The 15410-nt window shown below is 37.3% G+C and overlaps 4 protein-coding genes across 12 annotated transcripts in view; 1 reads left to right on the forward strand and 3 right to left on the reverse strand.

Moving 5' to 3' along the window:
• Positions 1-8424, forward strand: part of LOC143153464 (uncharacterized) — a 30159-nt gene extending 21735 nt beyond the window's left edge. For all 5 annotated transcript variants that reach the window (XM_076324725.1, XM_076324724.1, XM_076324723.1 and 2 more), the window contains 11 exons: positions 357-520; positions 1479-1626; positions 1998-2112; positions 5400-5459; positions 5551-5678; positions 6089-6229; positions 6343-6547; positions 6804-6952; positions 7515-7730; positions 7826-7927; positions 7997-8424. In XM_076324725.1, the coding sequence (XP_076180840.1) occupies positions 357-520; positions 1479-1626; positions 1998-2112; positions 5400-5459; positions 5551-5678; positions 6089-6229; positions 6343-6547; positions 6804-6952; positions 7515-7730; positions 7826-7927; positions 7997-8080 (1512 nt within the window). In that variant the 3' untranslated portion in view covers positions 8081-8424. The remainder of the gene's footprint in view (positions 1-356; positions 521-1478; positions 1627-1997; positions 2113-5399; positions 5460-5550; positions 5679-6088; positions 6230-6342; positions 6548-6803; positions 6953-7514; positions 7731-7825; positions 7928-7996) is intronic.
• LOC143153478 (uncharacterized) lies at positions 1478-4514 on the reverse strand. Its single transcript, XM_076324755.1, has 2 exons — positions 3047-4514; positions 1478-2942 (listed from the first exon to the last, which is right to left on the reverse strand). The coding sequence occupies exons 1-2, from the start codon at positions 3331-3333 to the stop codon at positions 2807-2809; spliced, it is 423 nt and encodes a 140-aa protein (XP_076180870.1). The 5' UTR covers positions 3334-4514; the 3' UTR covers positions 1478-2806.
• Positions 8148-12587, reverse strand: LOC143153465 (uncharacterized). 2 transcript variants are annotated; one of them, XM_076324729.1, is made up of 4 exons: positions 11497-12587; positions 9661-10079; positions 9540-9597; positions 8148-9090 (listed from the first exon to the last, which is right to left on the reverse strand). In XM_076324729.1, exons 1-4 carry the CDS (start codon positions 12120-12122, stop codon positions 9033-9035), a joined length of 1161 nt encoding a protein of 386 aa, XP_076180844.1. In that variant the 5' UTR covers positions 12123-12587; the 3' UTR covers positions 8148-9032. The 2 variants fall into 2 exon arrangements, with proteins under 2 accessions (XP_076180844.1, XP_076180843.1); XM_076324728.1 differs by having other exon boundaries at positions 8160-9090; positions 9457-9597.
• A 50-nt stretch (positions 12588-12637) lies between these two features.
• Positions 12638-14516, reverse strand: LOC143153466 (uncharacterized). 4 transcript variants are annotated; one of them, XM_076324732.1, is made up of 5 exons: positions 14414-14516; positions 14070-14321; positions 13616-13978; positions 13229-13532; positions 12638-13132 (listed from the first exon to the last, which is right to left on the reverse strand). In XM_076324732.1, exons 2-5 carry the CDS (start codon positions 14202-14204, stop codon positions 12873-12875), a joined length of 1062 nt encoding a protein of 353 aa, XP_076180847.1. In that variant the 5' UTR covers positions 14205-14321; positions 14414-14516; the 3' UTR covers positions 12638-12872. The 4 variants fall into 4 exon arrangements, with proteins under 4 accessions (XP_076180847.1, XP_076180848.1, XP_076180849.1 ...); XM_076324733.1 differs by having other exon boundaries at positions 14419-14505; XM_076324734.1 differs by having other exon boundaries at positions 14070-14334; positions 14419-14478.
• Between the last annotated feature and the right edge of the window lie 894 nt (positions 14517-15410).

The following is a 15410-nucleotide window of genomic DNA, read 5'->3' on the forward strand; positions in this document are numbered from 1 at the left end:
ACCTATTGAAAATATTGCACCGAAGTAACGATTTAATCTACCGGCTACGTATATTCTCGATTACATTTTATTAAATTGTAATTAGAAGTAATTGGATTGTAATTAGAATATTAGAAACTAATTTCGTTTTTTTTTTTTTTTTTTTTTTTGGTGGAAATGAAACACGATTCTTTTTAGAGTGTATAGACATTTTATTAAATTGTATATTCTCCATTTTGGTGAACGAATTGACTTTACGAACAACCCAATGTTATTACCGAGGAAACGAAAGACGAATGTAAATTATGAGAATATCACCGAAGGAAATCATTCGTGTCTCTAGATCCTTTGTTTCAGAATTTGTTGAATGCTTTCAGGGAAAAATCCACGCTGTCCACATGGCAGCACGAGAGGGAAACTTGAGAGATCTGCAAAGTTCGTTGGATCGGCGCAAATTTGCAGTTGCAAGAGATGGCTCGTCGCCGCATGGTGCAACACCGCTTCATGTCGCAGTGGTGTTTGGAAATACCACAATTATTAGGTACATTGACCCAAAACGTACAATCGTATCAATTGTGAACACCTGCGTTTGAAATTTTAAGTTTATTCGATTTAAAATCACTCGTTTGTAACTTGTCGCTACGTACATTCGTATTTTAGCGAATCAAGGCATTGATTTTACAATCGTATCAATTGTAAACACCTTATAAACACCTGCGTTTGAAATTTTAAGTTTATTCGATTTAGAATCACTCGTTTGTAACTTGTCGTTACGTACATTCGTATTTTAGCGAATCAAGGCATTGATTTTACAATCGTATCAATTGTAAACACCTTATAAACACCTGCGTTTCAAATTTTAAGTTTATTCGATTTAGAATCACTCGTTTGTAACTTGTCGCTACGTAGATTCGTATTTTAGCGAATCAAGGCATTGCTTTTACAATCGTATCAATTATAAACACCTTATAAACATCTGTATTTAAAATTTTAAGTCCATTTGATCTGGGATCACTCGTTTGTAACTTGTAGATTCGTATTTCAGCGAATCGAGGCATTGATTTTACGCTTACAAACACATGTTTATCTTCCAACATCATTGAGATTACTTCTATCACAAAAAGTTTAGAATTACGACATTCGTACATTGGTCTTCGCAAAACGTATCGACTTTGTTGCGCGTTGACGAAATGACGAAAAAGAAACGAGGAATAAAAAATAGATTATTATAATTATAGAAAAAAACGACGTCGACTTTCGTTCAATTTGGACACGACCGTAGATTATCGTTTGTTTCTTTTTCGTCGTGACACGTGAACGGTAGAAATCTCGTTAATGAAATCGAACGAACAACAACGTAAGAAGTTTTACATTGCAATCGTCTTCGCGAAGTTTATTTCGCGCTACAACGACCAGAGAAATTAAAAATACGATCAAGTATTTCTTACGATAAGTATCATCTTTTTGTCAAGTTCTATTCGAGTTTTATCGATCTTCAGGTATCTGGCGGGAAGGTTTCCGGAAACTGCACACGCAATCGACCTAGATGGCCGAACACCATTGCATTATGCAGCAACCCTCGCGGACAACGGCCATTATTACAACCTTTTGCTTCATTTGGGTGCCAATCCTCTGATTCAAGACAATGTGAGTAAAATATCTTCCATAATCGATCGTTTCAGATAAAATGAGAATTTGTTTTCAACGATTTCGATCGACGATTCGTGGAAAAGATTATCGCAAAATAATGAGCAATTTTTAGAAGCGTACCGAGATTCTTTAGATACTATTTATCATTCCGTGGTAAAAATAATATTTCACTTTCGTCGAGTGTCGAGTACGCTGTCCCAATTTTTTACTTTCAAACTTTCGAAATATTCGTAACAATTACCGTCCGAATTACGAAAAACGAAACGAAAACAATTTCTCCATTGTTCGTACGAATTTCACGGAACTTGTACGCGATGTAATTTTAATTGTCATGTATTTAAATAAATCGCTGGTACTTTGTCACGTAGTTTCGGCAAAAGGCGGACTATTACAAGCAAAATCAGACCGAGTTCTCGCACAAAACACTCCTACGTGATTTCGGGGCTAACGAGAAACTGGCCGACGAAATGTTGACGGACAAAGGTATTTCATTCAAACGTGCCACTTACGAGCATCATCGATCACACCGAATAAAAACCGTACAATGATCGCTCGAAGCACTGTCGCAGTTCTTGCTCCAGTTTTTCTTTTCTATTTTTTTTTTTAAACTACATTTCAATATACCGCCCGTGTGAACATACCAGCAGTACGTCACGTTACTTCTTCACACGTGGGCGCTTCCACTCTCGTGTACCATTATCACGTATTAGAATCGTCGCCATTCGAAACCGACTAGCGTATCTTCCGTACAAACGAAAAGCCACAGATTCATTAAAGATCGATAAATAACATCCGGTAACTCGTACCGCGTTCCAATGATCAAATAATCTGTTAACTCGTACCGCGTTCCAATGATCAAATAATCTGTTGACTCGTACCGCGTTCCAATGATCGAATAATCTATTAACTCGTACCGCGTTCCAAAATAATCAAATAATCTGTGAACTCGTACCGCGTTCAAATGACAAAAGAAAACTTCGAAAATTGATCAGCAATGGGCTTACAATCGCTCTCGAACCGTTGGTAAAATTCCGTATCGAAGCATTCGGTGGTTAATCGGTCCCCTAACCGTGTCTCACGATTGCCCGCGATTGTTCACGCATCGTTCTTCGTCTTTCATCCGGACGTTCATACGCTGATCTCGATGCTCGAGGCGAACAGTACCCGGAGGCGACAGTTACTCCGCACGTCGAGACATAACCGAGCCGGAGACCCTGGCCACCCTGGAGAGGTGTTTCCGACTGCTGGCCGGTACGAGACACGGTGTGACCCCGAAGTCTGCGACGAACTCCGGTACACTGCTCAGTCGTTGCCTGAAACGGCCCGTATTCGATGGTATCAAGCACCGTGTGACACGCATGGACCACAATCTCTTTGACGTGATCTGGCCCGCTTTAAAGAAACACGGCAACTCTACCTGCGACAGCAACACCAGCAGCGCTTATTCCTTCGTCGGCAACAACCACGAGGAGGATCAATCGACGTACGCGGTGGCTCCCGATTACGAGAGCTACGTCGTGTTCGCGGAATTCTTCGATCCGTTGATCCGGGACATCCATTGCGTGACAGCCAGCGGTGATCTACCGGATCATCCCGCGCCACGATTCTTCTACAACGACGACGAATACGAAGACAACGACGAGAGCTCCGATAACGTCGACGAGGTGACCATCGCCTCGATCGAGGCGTACGATCTCGATCCATCGGCGAAATACGTTCAAGCAACCGTGTTGGAGTGCTGTAGAAACCTGGAGAAGTATTCGTTCCCGTTGACGCTCACGGTGAACCAATTGGAGGACGTGGAACGAGAGATCACCAGCGAGTTGATGAGCCAAGAGATCGCCGGGATGATGGCCGAGGGTAGCAGCGAGGACGAGCCTGGTACCTACTTCACCCTCAACGAAATACTCGACCAGCCCAGTCCTATCAGGGCACAACTGGCAGCAGCTGGTTTATTGTTGCCGATCGCTGATCTAGAGGTGCGCGACGAGAAACGTCTACACGGTAGACACTGGCCGTACGGACGTGGTGTTTATCTAGCTTCCGCGGGTGATCTAGCGGCATGGGTGAACGTTCAGGATCACCTGAGGGTCGTTTGTCGTACCAGCGACAATAGACCGGGTCTGGTGGGTCGTGCCTACGTGAGACTCGCCAAGGTTCTCGTGATACTCGACAAGAGGTTGACGTTCAAACGGGACAAGAAACTCGGCTTCCTGAGCGCAAGACCGTACGCCATTGGCAACACTCTCAGGTTCAACGCTATAATACGATTCCCGGAACTGTCCAAGGAGTTCGAGCACCTGAAACACCTGTGCGTTGTTCGAGGGCTGAGCATACGCGAGACCGCTCGCCAGGACACGGTACGGATCGGCAATCAGCAATCCTTGAGCGTCACCGAGTTCCAGACGCTTCAGGATTTCTCCAGAGCTGTGCTGAATATCTTAACGTTGGAGAAGGAGCTGATGATAAACAGCTCGTTGAAAATCGCCAATCTGCTCGCGGGCCTGTTTCGTAAACGGACCAGCGCGAAACGTTTTCAGAGTTAATTCGGTGGAAAGGAAGCTGTCCGCGAAACGCTGTCTTCAAATCGGTCGCGTCGAGCACGACTTTCGCATAATTGTTTTCTTTTCTTTTTGTTTTGTCTTTTTTCTTTTTTTTTTTTTAATTAACGATACGATACGCTTGCACGCGGAGATCGTCTGTGATAATTCTTGAACCGCGACGCTCGACCGTCGATCAATCGTCGTAGGCTAGAACCGTAGAGACACTGTTGCGCCAAAGATGGGGGAACGTTGGAAAGATGTGTGTGAACATTATGTCCATTTCTCGTGCACCGAATTATGATATTTAAAGAAAATTTAACGGATTAACTTCTCTGAGGGACGCTGGATTGTTTATTAGGTTAGTAAATTAACACTATTCGTCTACGAACAGTTGTTACGACGCTTTGACATGTTGAACGACACCATGCTTACGTGAAATGTGCATATATGTGTCCAGTTTTGGAAACGGTTTGCCGTGAAGGATTCTGTCCAAATTTACCGGGGAGAATGGCAAATCGAGCTTACTTGACAAATTTCTCGGAGCTTCTTTATGTGTCATGCACGAGTTCGATGTTCACGGAGACAAAAATGGCGTAGCACATGTCTTTCCAACTCGATGTACTCAATTTACAGTAAATCTTTTTACAAGTGGCTATTCCATGTAAATTAAATACCGTAATATAAATATATATATGTATGTACATATATATATATATATATAGTAATTTACATAGAATAGTCATATATATGTACATAATGAAATGATCAAATATGCATTTAAAGAAATTAAATTATCAAATATGCATTTGATGCACTCCTTCGAGACTAACTCTCGTCGTAACATTTCCTGCACTATGTGTATATACTCGTATTCTTTTTTGTGCTTCCGCAATTTTGAATCTTACATGGTGTAAATTAAATGGTTGTTAAGCTTCCTGCCTGGCTGTGTATGCACAACTTTCAGAGTGAAACCGTGCACCGTGTATTCATGAAGCATTTTTTTTCGATTCGTGGAAAATTGTATGCAGTTTGTCACGTGGATCGTTTTTTTCTTTCGTTCGCTGAAATTGTTATCGCAATTATACTCCGATCGAACCATCTGAACGAAGATACCAATGTAATCGAACGATCGCTGTAAATCATACGGGTTGCAACTCAAACGCGTGCAACGCGTTTTTACATCTCACGTGCCTGATGCAAGAATGCAGATGCAATTCTTTTTTCCAGGTGGCACGCCGCTCGACATACCAATATTCCGGGAGGAGGAAGGTCGCTATTTGGCATCGTGTGAGTTAACGTTTACCCTAAACTAAGATTTATTTCGATCGATTCGTTAAAGTAAGAAGAGAGAAGATAATTGCAACAACTATTTTAACAGCTCTTGGTGATCCACTGATCAAAGGTTTGGCGGAAGTTGCCAATGCACGTCCAAAGGATCCAGTTACATACCTGGCAACCTATTTGTACAATTTTGCCAATAAAAGTAAAGATAATGCGCAAGAACAGGTAATTGACCGCAACGATTTTGATAAACAAGGTGATCCACGTAAACTGTTTGAACGCTTTCTACGATAAACTATTTTTTTTTCTAAAATGTTAAATTTTAAATTCGAATTTTTTAATTTTTAAATTTTTAAATTTGAAATTATCTCGCGCGATATTAAATTTTGGATAAACATATTTTAATAGATTTGTAAGTACTATGAAAAAAGAATCACACATATATATATATATATAGTTACGTAGAAAAAAGTTACAGTAACTTTAGTCCACTGTTATTATTGCAATTTGTAGTCGATTGAAACCACGGATATCTTTACTGAACATTTTTGCTGTCAAATTGTCGCAAGTAAAGTGGACCACCCTGTGAAATTTGTATTTCTAACCAATGTACGTAAAATTTTGAAATATTTCAGGAACCCAACGTGTTGATCATTCCCGACCGTGAAGAAGAAAATATCGAAAACGTCGAAAACGAAAACCCGGACGAGGATGCCGGTTATCCGCAGAGTCCAGGCTCCGATGCACCGGAATCGGCTTTCAGCAACCCTAACAGAGTACGGCAAACGTCAATTACCACGTCATTTTCGTAACAATGATTTATTTCGATCGTGTTGCAAACGATTATATCGTGTACCATGACGACTAATCGTTGACTTTGTTCTTTCAGGACGAACATGGACAAAGTGTGATCCATTTCGCGGCCATACGTTCTTACTCGAAGGACGGTTTGTTCCATCTGCTTCAAGAGAGCCAAGTGAATATTGGTTTCCGGGACGAATTATACAGAACAGCGAGGGATGTCGCCGGGCTGGCGAATATTAGAGAAAACGTCGAGGAAATAGACCGCTACGTGGCTTATTTGGCAGCGAGAGGTGATAGACAAACGAATCGTAAAAGTTCACATCCGGTTAATTTAAAAATTGTACACGTTCCAATGTGAATCTCGTAGATTTCGTTTCACAAGATGCATCGTGCACAAAATCGCGAACTTTGCTAGGATTATTTCTGCGCGGTTTACCAGACTTCTCGCCACAAACTTGTCAAACATTATCAAAGAATATACGATCCACACTTATCGCATAGGACGTGTGTGCTCTTTGCGTTAAATTTCTCTTGTTTTATATCTAGGCGAAACTGAGAAATTAGTAGAGTTACTGTTAGAAGGATACGATCATATTTTGGACGTGGAAGACGAGGGCGTGAACATCGTGGATATCGCCGCAGAACGAGGACGCGAAGCAACTGTACAGTTCTTGCAATCAATTCCGAATTACGTGGTAAGACATTATTACTAACGTTAAAGGAATACTCGAACGAACGATTAAAGCTATTGATCGACGAAACGGATAAACGATGAGCAATTACGATTTTTGGATCCTCGCCATTTTAAACTAGCCATCGTGCAATCCAAACTTGATGGCGCACGACTTTAATCTTTTCCCAAACACAAACGTTAGACACATGGTAAAATGTTTTCGTGACGATTTTAAAGAGCTTGGTCATCGTTGGTAAAAGTGTGTACAGCGAATGGGGATGATAAGAATAAATACAGGTCACGAAAAAGTCGAGTATCATTTAATGGATATCCATCCAAAGGTACCCAGGTGCCATTGGATGAATCGGTTGTTCGATGCTACTTGAAATGATTTTTTCAAATCCTACTTGAAATTATTTTTATCAGATACCTATCATCCTTAATCGAAACTGCAAAGAACGAACGCATTGCTTTTTAATCAATCGTTGTGTTTCAACGATACTTGTTTCGTATTCGTGAACATTACTTCGAGTAATGTCGCGTAAAAGTTACACGCTGGGAAATTGATTAATTTTTTTTTTTAGACACAACGCGAGGAGGTGCACTATGAAATCAGAATGGACAACGTGGCAAAAGTGAAGGAGCTACTGAGTAGAAACAACGGTGGAGGAAAATTGTTAGCTATGGGGAAAAATCCGATGAGCAGGTGTGCTCTTCATATTGCTGTTCTTCGTGAGAACGAAGAACTGGTCAAGTACATCGCGAAAACGTATCCAGAGACACTGCGCATTGGTGACAACGTAGGAATCGTTTTATAAATTGTCGTTAAACATCATCGATAAATACACATTGAATATCTCTCTAAGCAGAAGAAATTCTTCGTTTTCTGTTCCAGTTGGAAAGGACTGCTTTACATTACGCAATGGGGCTACCATCGGTTGAAGAATTAAGCAACGTTCTCATCAAAGCGGGGGCAAAACGTATCGTCAAAGATTTGGTAAATAATTTAGTTCTCTTTTCTTCTAGGCTTACGAACAACAATTAATAATAATTCTATAATATTCAGAAATCGCGACAACCATCCTATTACTTCATGAACAAATCAGACATCGAAAGACTTCAGGAAGAAGAGGAAAGTTTGATCAAGTAGATCCAACTTGATAAGCATACTGACAATTGTTCGCGTACAATTTGAAATAATTGTATGGGCGAAAGTAGCGTATAACGATTGTGTGAGAGAGAAGGACTAAAATGATACGCATTCAATAGAAGTGAAAAAAATAATTATGTGCCATTTTATTCAGTGTATTAAGGCTACCGTATCGATAGAGATTCAACACTACTTCTCAAAGTATGTTTGGCATAATGAACAAGCAGAAAGTACTTTCCGTGATCCCGTGTAAAAGAAAAAAATGATTATATAACCAATCTACGTCGTGTAATATACAATATTAATTAGCGATATAAATAATAAGAATATTTGGCTTTTGCGTACATATTTCTTTTAATTATCTCCGCGCAAGTTCTTTATTTTTAATTATCTACAAAACCTTCGATTATCAAGGCGAGGATCTGCATTTCGTCCTTACCATTCTTTATTTCCTAATTCATCTAAATAATGATCGAAGAACGTTATTCACGATTCTATTCGAATACGCTAATATTCATTAATCACAGGCCCAAACGCAAAAAAGTAATGAAAGTTGTAAAGCGTATCAAAGAATATCAGCTACGAAATAAAATTATTTATCAGGGTATTTAGCACGTCAGAGCGTAAACATCGTTCTAATTGCGTAACGGAAATCGTGCAAGGATATTCTGTCTATTAAGACAGTCACAGTACACGAGCCTGTAATCCAAAGTACAGTATTTATTCGTAATCTTTGTTTGATCCACGACTTCTGTGAAATTCTACTTTGCTCCGACGCTAAAAAATCGAATCGTGTGATTGTTCTTCAAACCGCAAAATCCTCAAATTCCCATTATTAATGTTCATTAATAATTATCACTGATAAGATGTAGTACTTCTCTTACTGCTAATTTTGGTCTGGCTTTGCGTTTTTCGGATGTTCGACGAGTTTTCCTCGTTATCTTCAGCGTTGTCAACAATTGTTTGCCAGGGCATAGGGTTTATATACGCTGGCTTTGCCTTTTGATGAGCTGATGAATCAAAATCATTACTAACTTAAATTTTTATTATTCGAGTAACGTACAGAGGTGTCTCGCTTGATTTGCACGTTTAAAATACATTTCAAAAGAGCAAATATTACGATTAGAATCAAGCTTACCAATATTTTTTCAAACGAAATTATATGTTTTTATTACTACATTCTAATAGTTGATGAAAAGATAAATTAATACATACATGACACATTGATCTTTCTGCAAAACAAATTACTTTTTTCTCAAATATTTTTTTGTTCTGTTAATAACAACTGAAACATTTTAGACGTGCATGTTAGGTGAAACACCATGTATGTCAGCATTGTAAGCATTTAATATTGAAAGAAACATAGTGGAACTAACGCAGAAGTCCTTGCGTAGCTGGCTTAGGTTTGTTCTTTGCATTCTTTTGCCAATTTTCATAAGCTTTTGTACTTTCTGCTAACCTTTTCTTTTTCTCTTCGTCAAGTTCTTTTCGTTTCATCTCTTCTTTCTTCTGACGACCTGCACAAACATTGAAAATATCAAATCATGAACAAATCAAAGATTAATAATACTTTTTTTTACCTTTCTCTTCTTCCCTCTTCTTATGAGCCCATTGTCGAAGATACAGACTTTTTGCTCCAGCTGCCTTGTCTTCAATTTCTTTCAACAGCTTCTGTAGCTCCAACTCTTTCTCAATTACCAATTTTTTCTGCTCCCTTTCTTTTTTCTTCTTCTCAGTCCACTTTAAGAAATTATCTCGCTCCTGAGATTCCCTCTCTTCTTTCTCGCGTGCTAGTCTCTCTGCCTCTGTTTGTTTCTTCTTCAGAGCCTGATCTTCTTCCTCCTTCTTTTGTTGTGCTGCTTGTTGCTTTTTTCGCATCCATTCATTGTATGAGATTTTCTTCAGACGATTACTTTCAGTTGATTTGTTCTCCGAAATGCTAATGCTGGATAACGATGTTGTGGAAACTTGTACAACACGATACCCATTTAATATGCACCTAAGCAACACAATGTCGGAAGATTTAACTATATTTTACAACAAACGCTCCAAACATTCTATTCTATTTATTTAAACAAAAATTAATCGTGTACGCGAGTACTCGGAATAATTAAAGAGAAAAAAAAATGAATTGCGTATAAAAAATTTTCTTGTCAAAATATTCGTCTCAAATGTATCATGCATACACAATGCGTTCAATATTTGTCCTGTTCATAATAATTGAGAAATCCTCGATAAACTTATCGATGAACTGGTTCCTCATAAATTTTAATAACCTTAAAATATGTTGCAAAAGACAAAATTTTAAGCAACCTTTTTCTGTAGATGTAATTGGGAATTGGTTTCAGTTTCTAAAATACGGTGTGGTAAAATTGTGCTTAACTGATCGTAATATTTAGTCATTTTTTAAACAAAATTTGTTTAAAACCTCAATGTTTGTCCGTCCCCCTACAATACCAATGCCTAAAAACCTAGCCTAACGTATCCTTGTGTTAAATCAAGTCTTACACGAGTCGACAGTGTTTTGTTATTATCTCTGATTGCTGTATGTATAAAGGCTATAAGATTAGTCAGTATATATATATGTCGATATATTTTTAATTTTTGATCGAAGATTTAGCTGCAATAGCAATTGCATTAAAGGAGAAGAATAAGAAAAGTAGAAGAAAAAGTAGACGGAGTGTACATTCAATTTCAACCGATCAAAAAACTCAAGGAGAGTTCCTTCTTTACAAACAATTATTAGATCAACACAAAATTTCATTACTTCAAAATGACAAAATATTCTTTTGATATTTTAATAAATAAAATTAAGCCAAATTAATCGTAATGTTTTCTTCTCACACCATTGTAAGATTTTTGTCATACATTCAATTAAGTGTCATTGTCAAGTAGCAGCTTCTGGAAGAAATAGAACGTAGAATTCTTCGTTCAGTACCGAAAGATTTTTGCTAATATCTCAAAAACTAAGACCGATGTTATATGTACAAGAAAAAATTGCTCAAATTGTTATCCTTTACAACAAATTTCAATATCATCAACTTCGGTAAGGTACCAATTCATCGACAAGTTTACCAAATTTTCTAATGGGTACTATCCGCCATATTCACCTGACTTGGCGCCGTTAGTAAATCATTTGTTTTAGTAAATCCAGAGTACTTTAAACAAAAAATTCAATAATTACAAAGAAGTTGCGAACGTAGTCTCTGAATATTTTTGGTTAAAAATCTGTAAGTTTTATGCGTATGAGGTAGATACATTGCCTACAAAATGGACAAATAATAATAATAAAAATTATATTTGTCGGAAGTTAATTTAGTTATTTATTCACGTTATAATACTATAAACAGTGAACGAGAGAAATGCCAGAACTTTCCTACAAACTTAATACGTAGCGTTACAAACTTGCAGAATACCTCTGCACTTCCGAATCGACTTGATTAACGGAGAAAACCTCATTGCCATCGTTTGTTCTACCACTGATTCTACATCGTTTTTCGACTCTATTGGAAGGTCTGCACGAAGTCACAGACTTAGATCGTTGAAGGTCAGATTCCAAGGATGTGGTCGGTGAATTCAAAGAATAACAACGATACGTTTCTTGAGCTGAAACTTGATCGCCAGCATGATCCACGAACGAGGTAGGTAGATTATTCTTGAGAGACAGCGTAGACACTATATCGCTCTTTCCCGTAGAATCGCCATAATTACCTTCAATCGGTCTACTGTCTTTAGAACTGACTTTTACTCGAATTTGGATCTCGCGTTCATCGTCCTCGTTATTCAATGTTTCGGCGTAAATTGCTGGATTAATAAATCGAATTTCTGTACCAGATCTAGAGCTTGTAGGTACCGCAGTGTTGAGAATTAATCCGCTGCTTTGAGAATCTCGTTTCTGACTATCATTGAATGTCAAACGATTTAAATGATTAGAACCGGTCAACCGTACATCATTCATGGCAGTAACACGCCTTTCGCGGTGCGATTCATTGAAATCATCTCGTTTCCAATTGTACCGGCTGTCAGCGTCGCTGTCAACCATTGTCAAGTATCCTTAACCCTAGTCCGGTAATATGCAATATAGATTACAAACAGACAAAAGTACGTCGAATTTTTAAAACACGTCACATATCGTTGGCTTGCGATACGTCTTCTAATTAGTCCTCAGGAGCCCGGACGGAACTCGCGAATGTACATTCGTCCATGATCCACGCGATGTTGTACTTTTCGTTTACAAACAATGACGAATCCCTTAAATGACGTCAAATCGTGGCTCACGCTTCAACGTTGAATTTATTAATAAATTTCCCTAAAGCGTTTTCGCACAATTCCGCGGTTGGATTTTGATATTGACGGGGCTGTCGCCTGCAACCAGGAGGAATACCCTCCATTAAGCGATTTTTTGTGACGCTAACACAACCGAGATTCGACAGTGCATTGGCTGATTTGCCATGGGTAATTTTAGCAATCGACCGACAAGGAAAACAGATCACGCTCGACAATTCTTGATATTTTACACAGAGCCGATTTTATTGAAGAAAGCAATTCATTAATGTGTCTCATTTACGTTTCTTCTATTTATTAAAAGGATTCATTCAATTCAAATAATAATTTAAAAGATTCATGCAATAGAAACATGAACGTGACAAAGAAAAACTGCATTTATAAAGTTTTGTAGTTAGTAAAACATAGATAATTTATTTAAGCTAAAGTCTTTATTCGTTCTTCAATTTATTATGTACTCTTATATTAACTTGTGCTTGATCGACGTATCACCTAACTCTTAGAGGAATTAGTGTTCAGTTGATATGAAGTTTCTTAAATTCGACTCTGTTGCATTGTTCTGCCTTGCAATCATAAGATATTCTTTCGTAATCTCCTCGGGTTGAATCTTATTGAAGTACGTTTCCCGCTCTTGATACACGTAATATGTGTCGTCGAAATTGAAGTGCAGTCCAAGTACGATATTCAGTGCAGATGTGTCGTACGCGTGGCAACCGGAGTACCGGTATTGTGGTTTCTTATTAAATCGACAACCCGCTGATTGAGCTCCTGTCCAATAATAGATTAAAATTATTTGCACCACAATTTTATTTACAAACATTTTGATAAACAACAAATAGAAAAAATTACTTTTAGCATACATACCAATGGGACAAATGCAATCTCTTGTTAGTGCACATTGAACCCAAGGCAACATTACTTTTTCTCTAATTTCTTTAACATTCCTAATTACCAAGTGCGATGCTCTTATTAAAGGAAGAAAGAAGAAACTTTCTGCAGAGACATGAAAATATTCATACATCTTTGGATGTGTTAACGAGCTAATGGCATGCCTCGTAGGCCAAGTTAAAATTCCAGATTTTGGTGAAAGGTACTTTGAAATATCTGATGAATTCAAACGCACATTTGAATCCATGTATAATATATTTCCTAATGTGTTTAAAGACATCTGTGGTAGGCAAAAGAAATATTCAATAATAAATATTGATAATGCTCGTATCTACACAAATATAACGTATAAATGTTATTTACCTGAATAACTAAAGGTCTATAAACATGCAGTCTATCATCTTCAACATGTGCTGGAAATGGACTCACATCAAAATGAATCACATTACACTTTGTAGAATTGCAAGCTGCTCTAATATTTTGCAAAGAATCATCATTTAATCCAACACTATAAACGACAATACTATTATTTGGCAAAAAGTGACTGACATTTCTGACGAAACCATAAATATGCTGTTCGTTTCCAGGCCTTATAAGTGAAACAACAGTCACATTTTGAGATTTAAGACTAAAAGGAGTTGTGCTCATTTGCCCATCAAGGCCAAGCATTGCAAGATACTTTGAATCTGTCACCAAACGTTTCTCTTCAACATCTTTTAAATTTTCCTGTAAAAATATTAAAAGAAAAGAAAAACAATTATTTTTAAGTAAATTATCAATAAAATTAGTTAAAGCCAAATGATGTAAATATAGTTACTTGGAAATTTCGTAGTTGCTTGTGGGTCTCTGTAACCAGAGTCTGAATGGAAGGTCTTTGATTGCTGAAAGCAACAAAAACGATGCTGCTCCCTGCTATGCAGATAAGGAACAGTAGCAGACCCTTGGTACGCATCTCTCATCATTTAACCAGATGTTTTTTCAGTTGTTAAATGACAATTATGTTCGAACGTTACGTTAGAAACATTGCATGTAGGTTATACATGGTTCGTGACATGACTAATCGTTATAACTGAAATACATTGCTTACAGATAAACATCGAAGAAATGTATCAATCACAGTTTGTTTAATGAGTTCATTTTATATATATAACACTCTAATACCTTACAATTGATTAGATTAAATTATTCTCTTTCTGATAACAAAGAACTGTCAGTGCTCTAGCAGACGCCGCTAGACGCCGCATTTGTAGGAACTTTCTGGTTAAATGGTCTTGAATTGCACAACTGTGATCATTTAACATAAGGGTTGCATTTTCAATTCATAATACCTTTTGGAATTTACATATACATATTCGTGTAAACGAAATAAGCTTACGAAATTATACACATAATTCTAATTTAATTTTATTATCGATTTTAGATATTAACTTTGTACTAATTAAAACATATTTTATTTGATAAAATTTATTAATATGGATATTAGATAATAATTTGAATAAATAAGCACTTCGTGACATAGTCCATGCCGCTTAAACAAAAATTATCGAGTTCCACTTCTTCTGTATCACGGTATACCCATGACAATGATTTGTACCGTGAAAGAAGAAAGTCACTCAAAACTCGTCTTTTTTAGCAGTCATTTTAATTAGTACAGATGCTGATAACTTCCCTTTCCTACAGTAATACGATCCATTGTTCTAAATGTACGCTTTTGTGTTAATAGTGTTACATAGTGAAATGCTAGATGATGTTATTGTGGATTATCAATTTTTATAGGTTATCAAACCAAACGCGTTCTTAAAACGCTAACCATATATATTTGTGCATACTGTACAATCCAAACTTGTGGATTAAATTATAAAAATAAATTCTTAAACTAAGTTAAAATTGCATCTACATTAATAAATTTTAAACATTTTGATTAATTACCTTGTAAGCGATATTCTAAAATAATTAATAACCTATTTATAAAATACGTATAATAAATGTAATAAGTCTAGATACAAGTATTTTAAAATTAAGTTATCCCTACAACTAATCAAATTAAAAACGTAGAAATATAGACTTTTGAAGATTTGCTAATTGACTTCAATGTCTTCCAAGTTTAGATTTTCAAAAAATATGTGTATTACTGGTAGAAATTACCTTGCTAAACAAG

Source organism: Ptiloglossa arizonensis, chromosome 12 (genome assembly GCF_051014685.1).
Source record: "Ptiloglossa arizonensis isolate GNS036 chromosome 12, iyPtiAriz1_principal, whole genome shotgun sequence".
In the NCBI taxonomy this organism is placed as follows: Eukaryota; Metazoa; Arthropoda; class Insecta; order Hymenoptera; family Colletidae; genus Ptiloglossa; species Ptiloglossa arizonensis.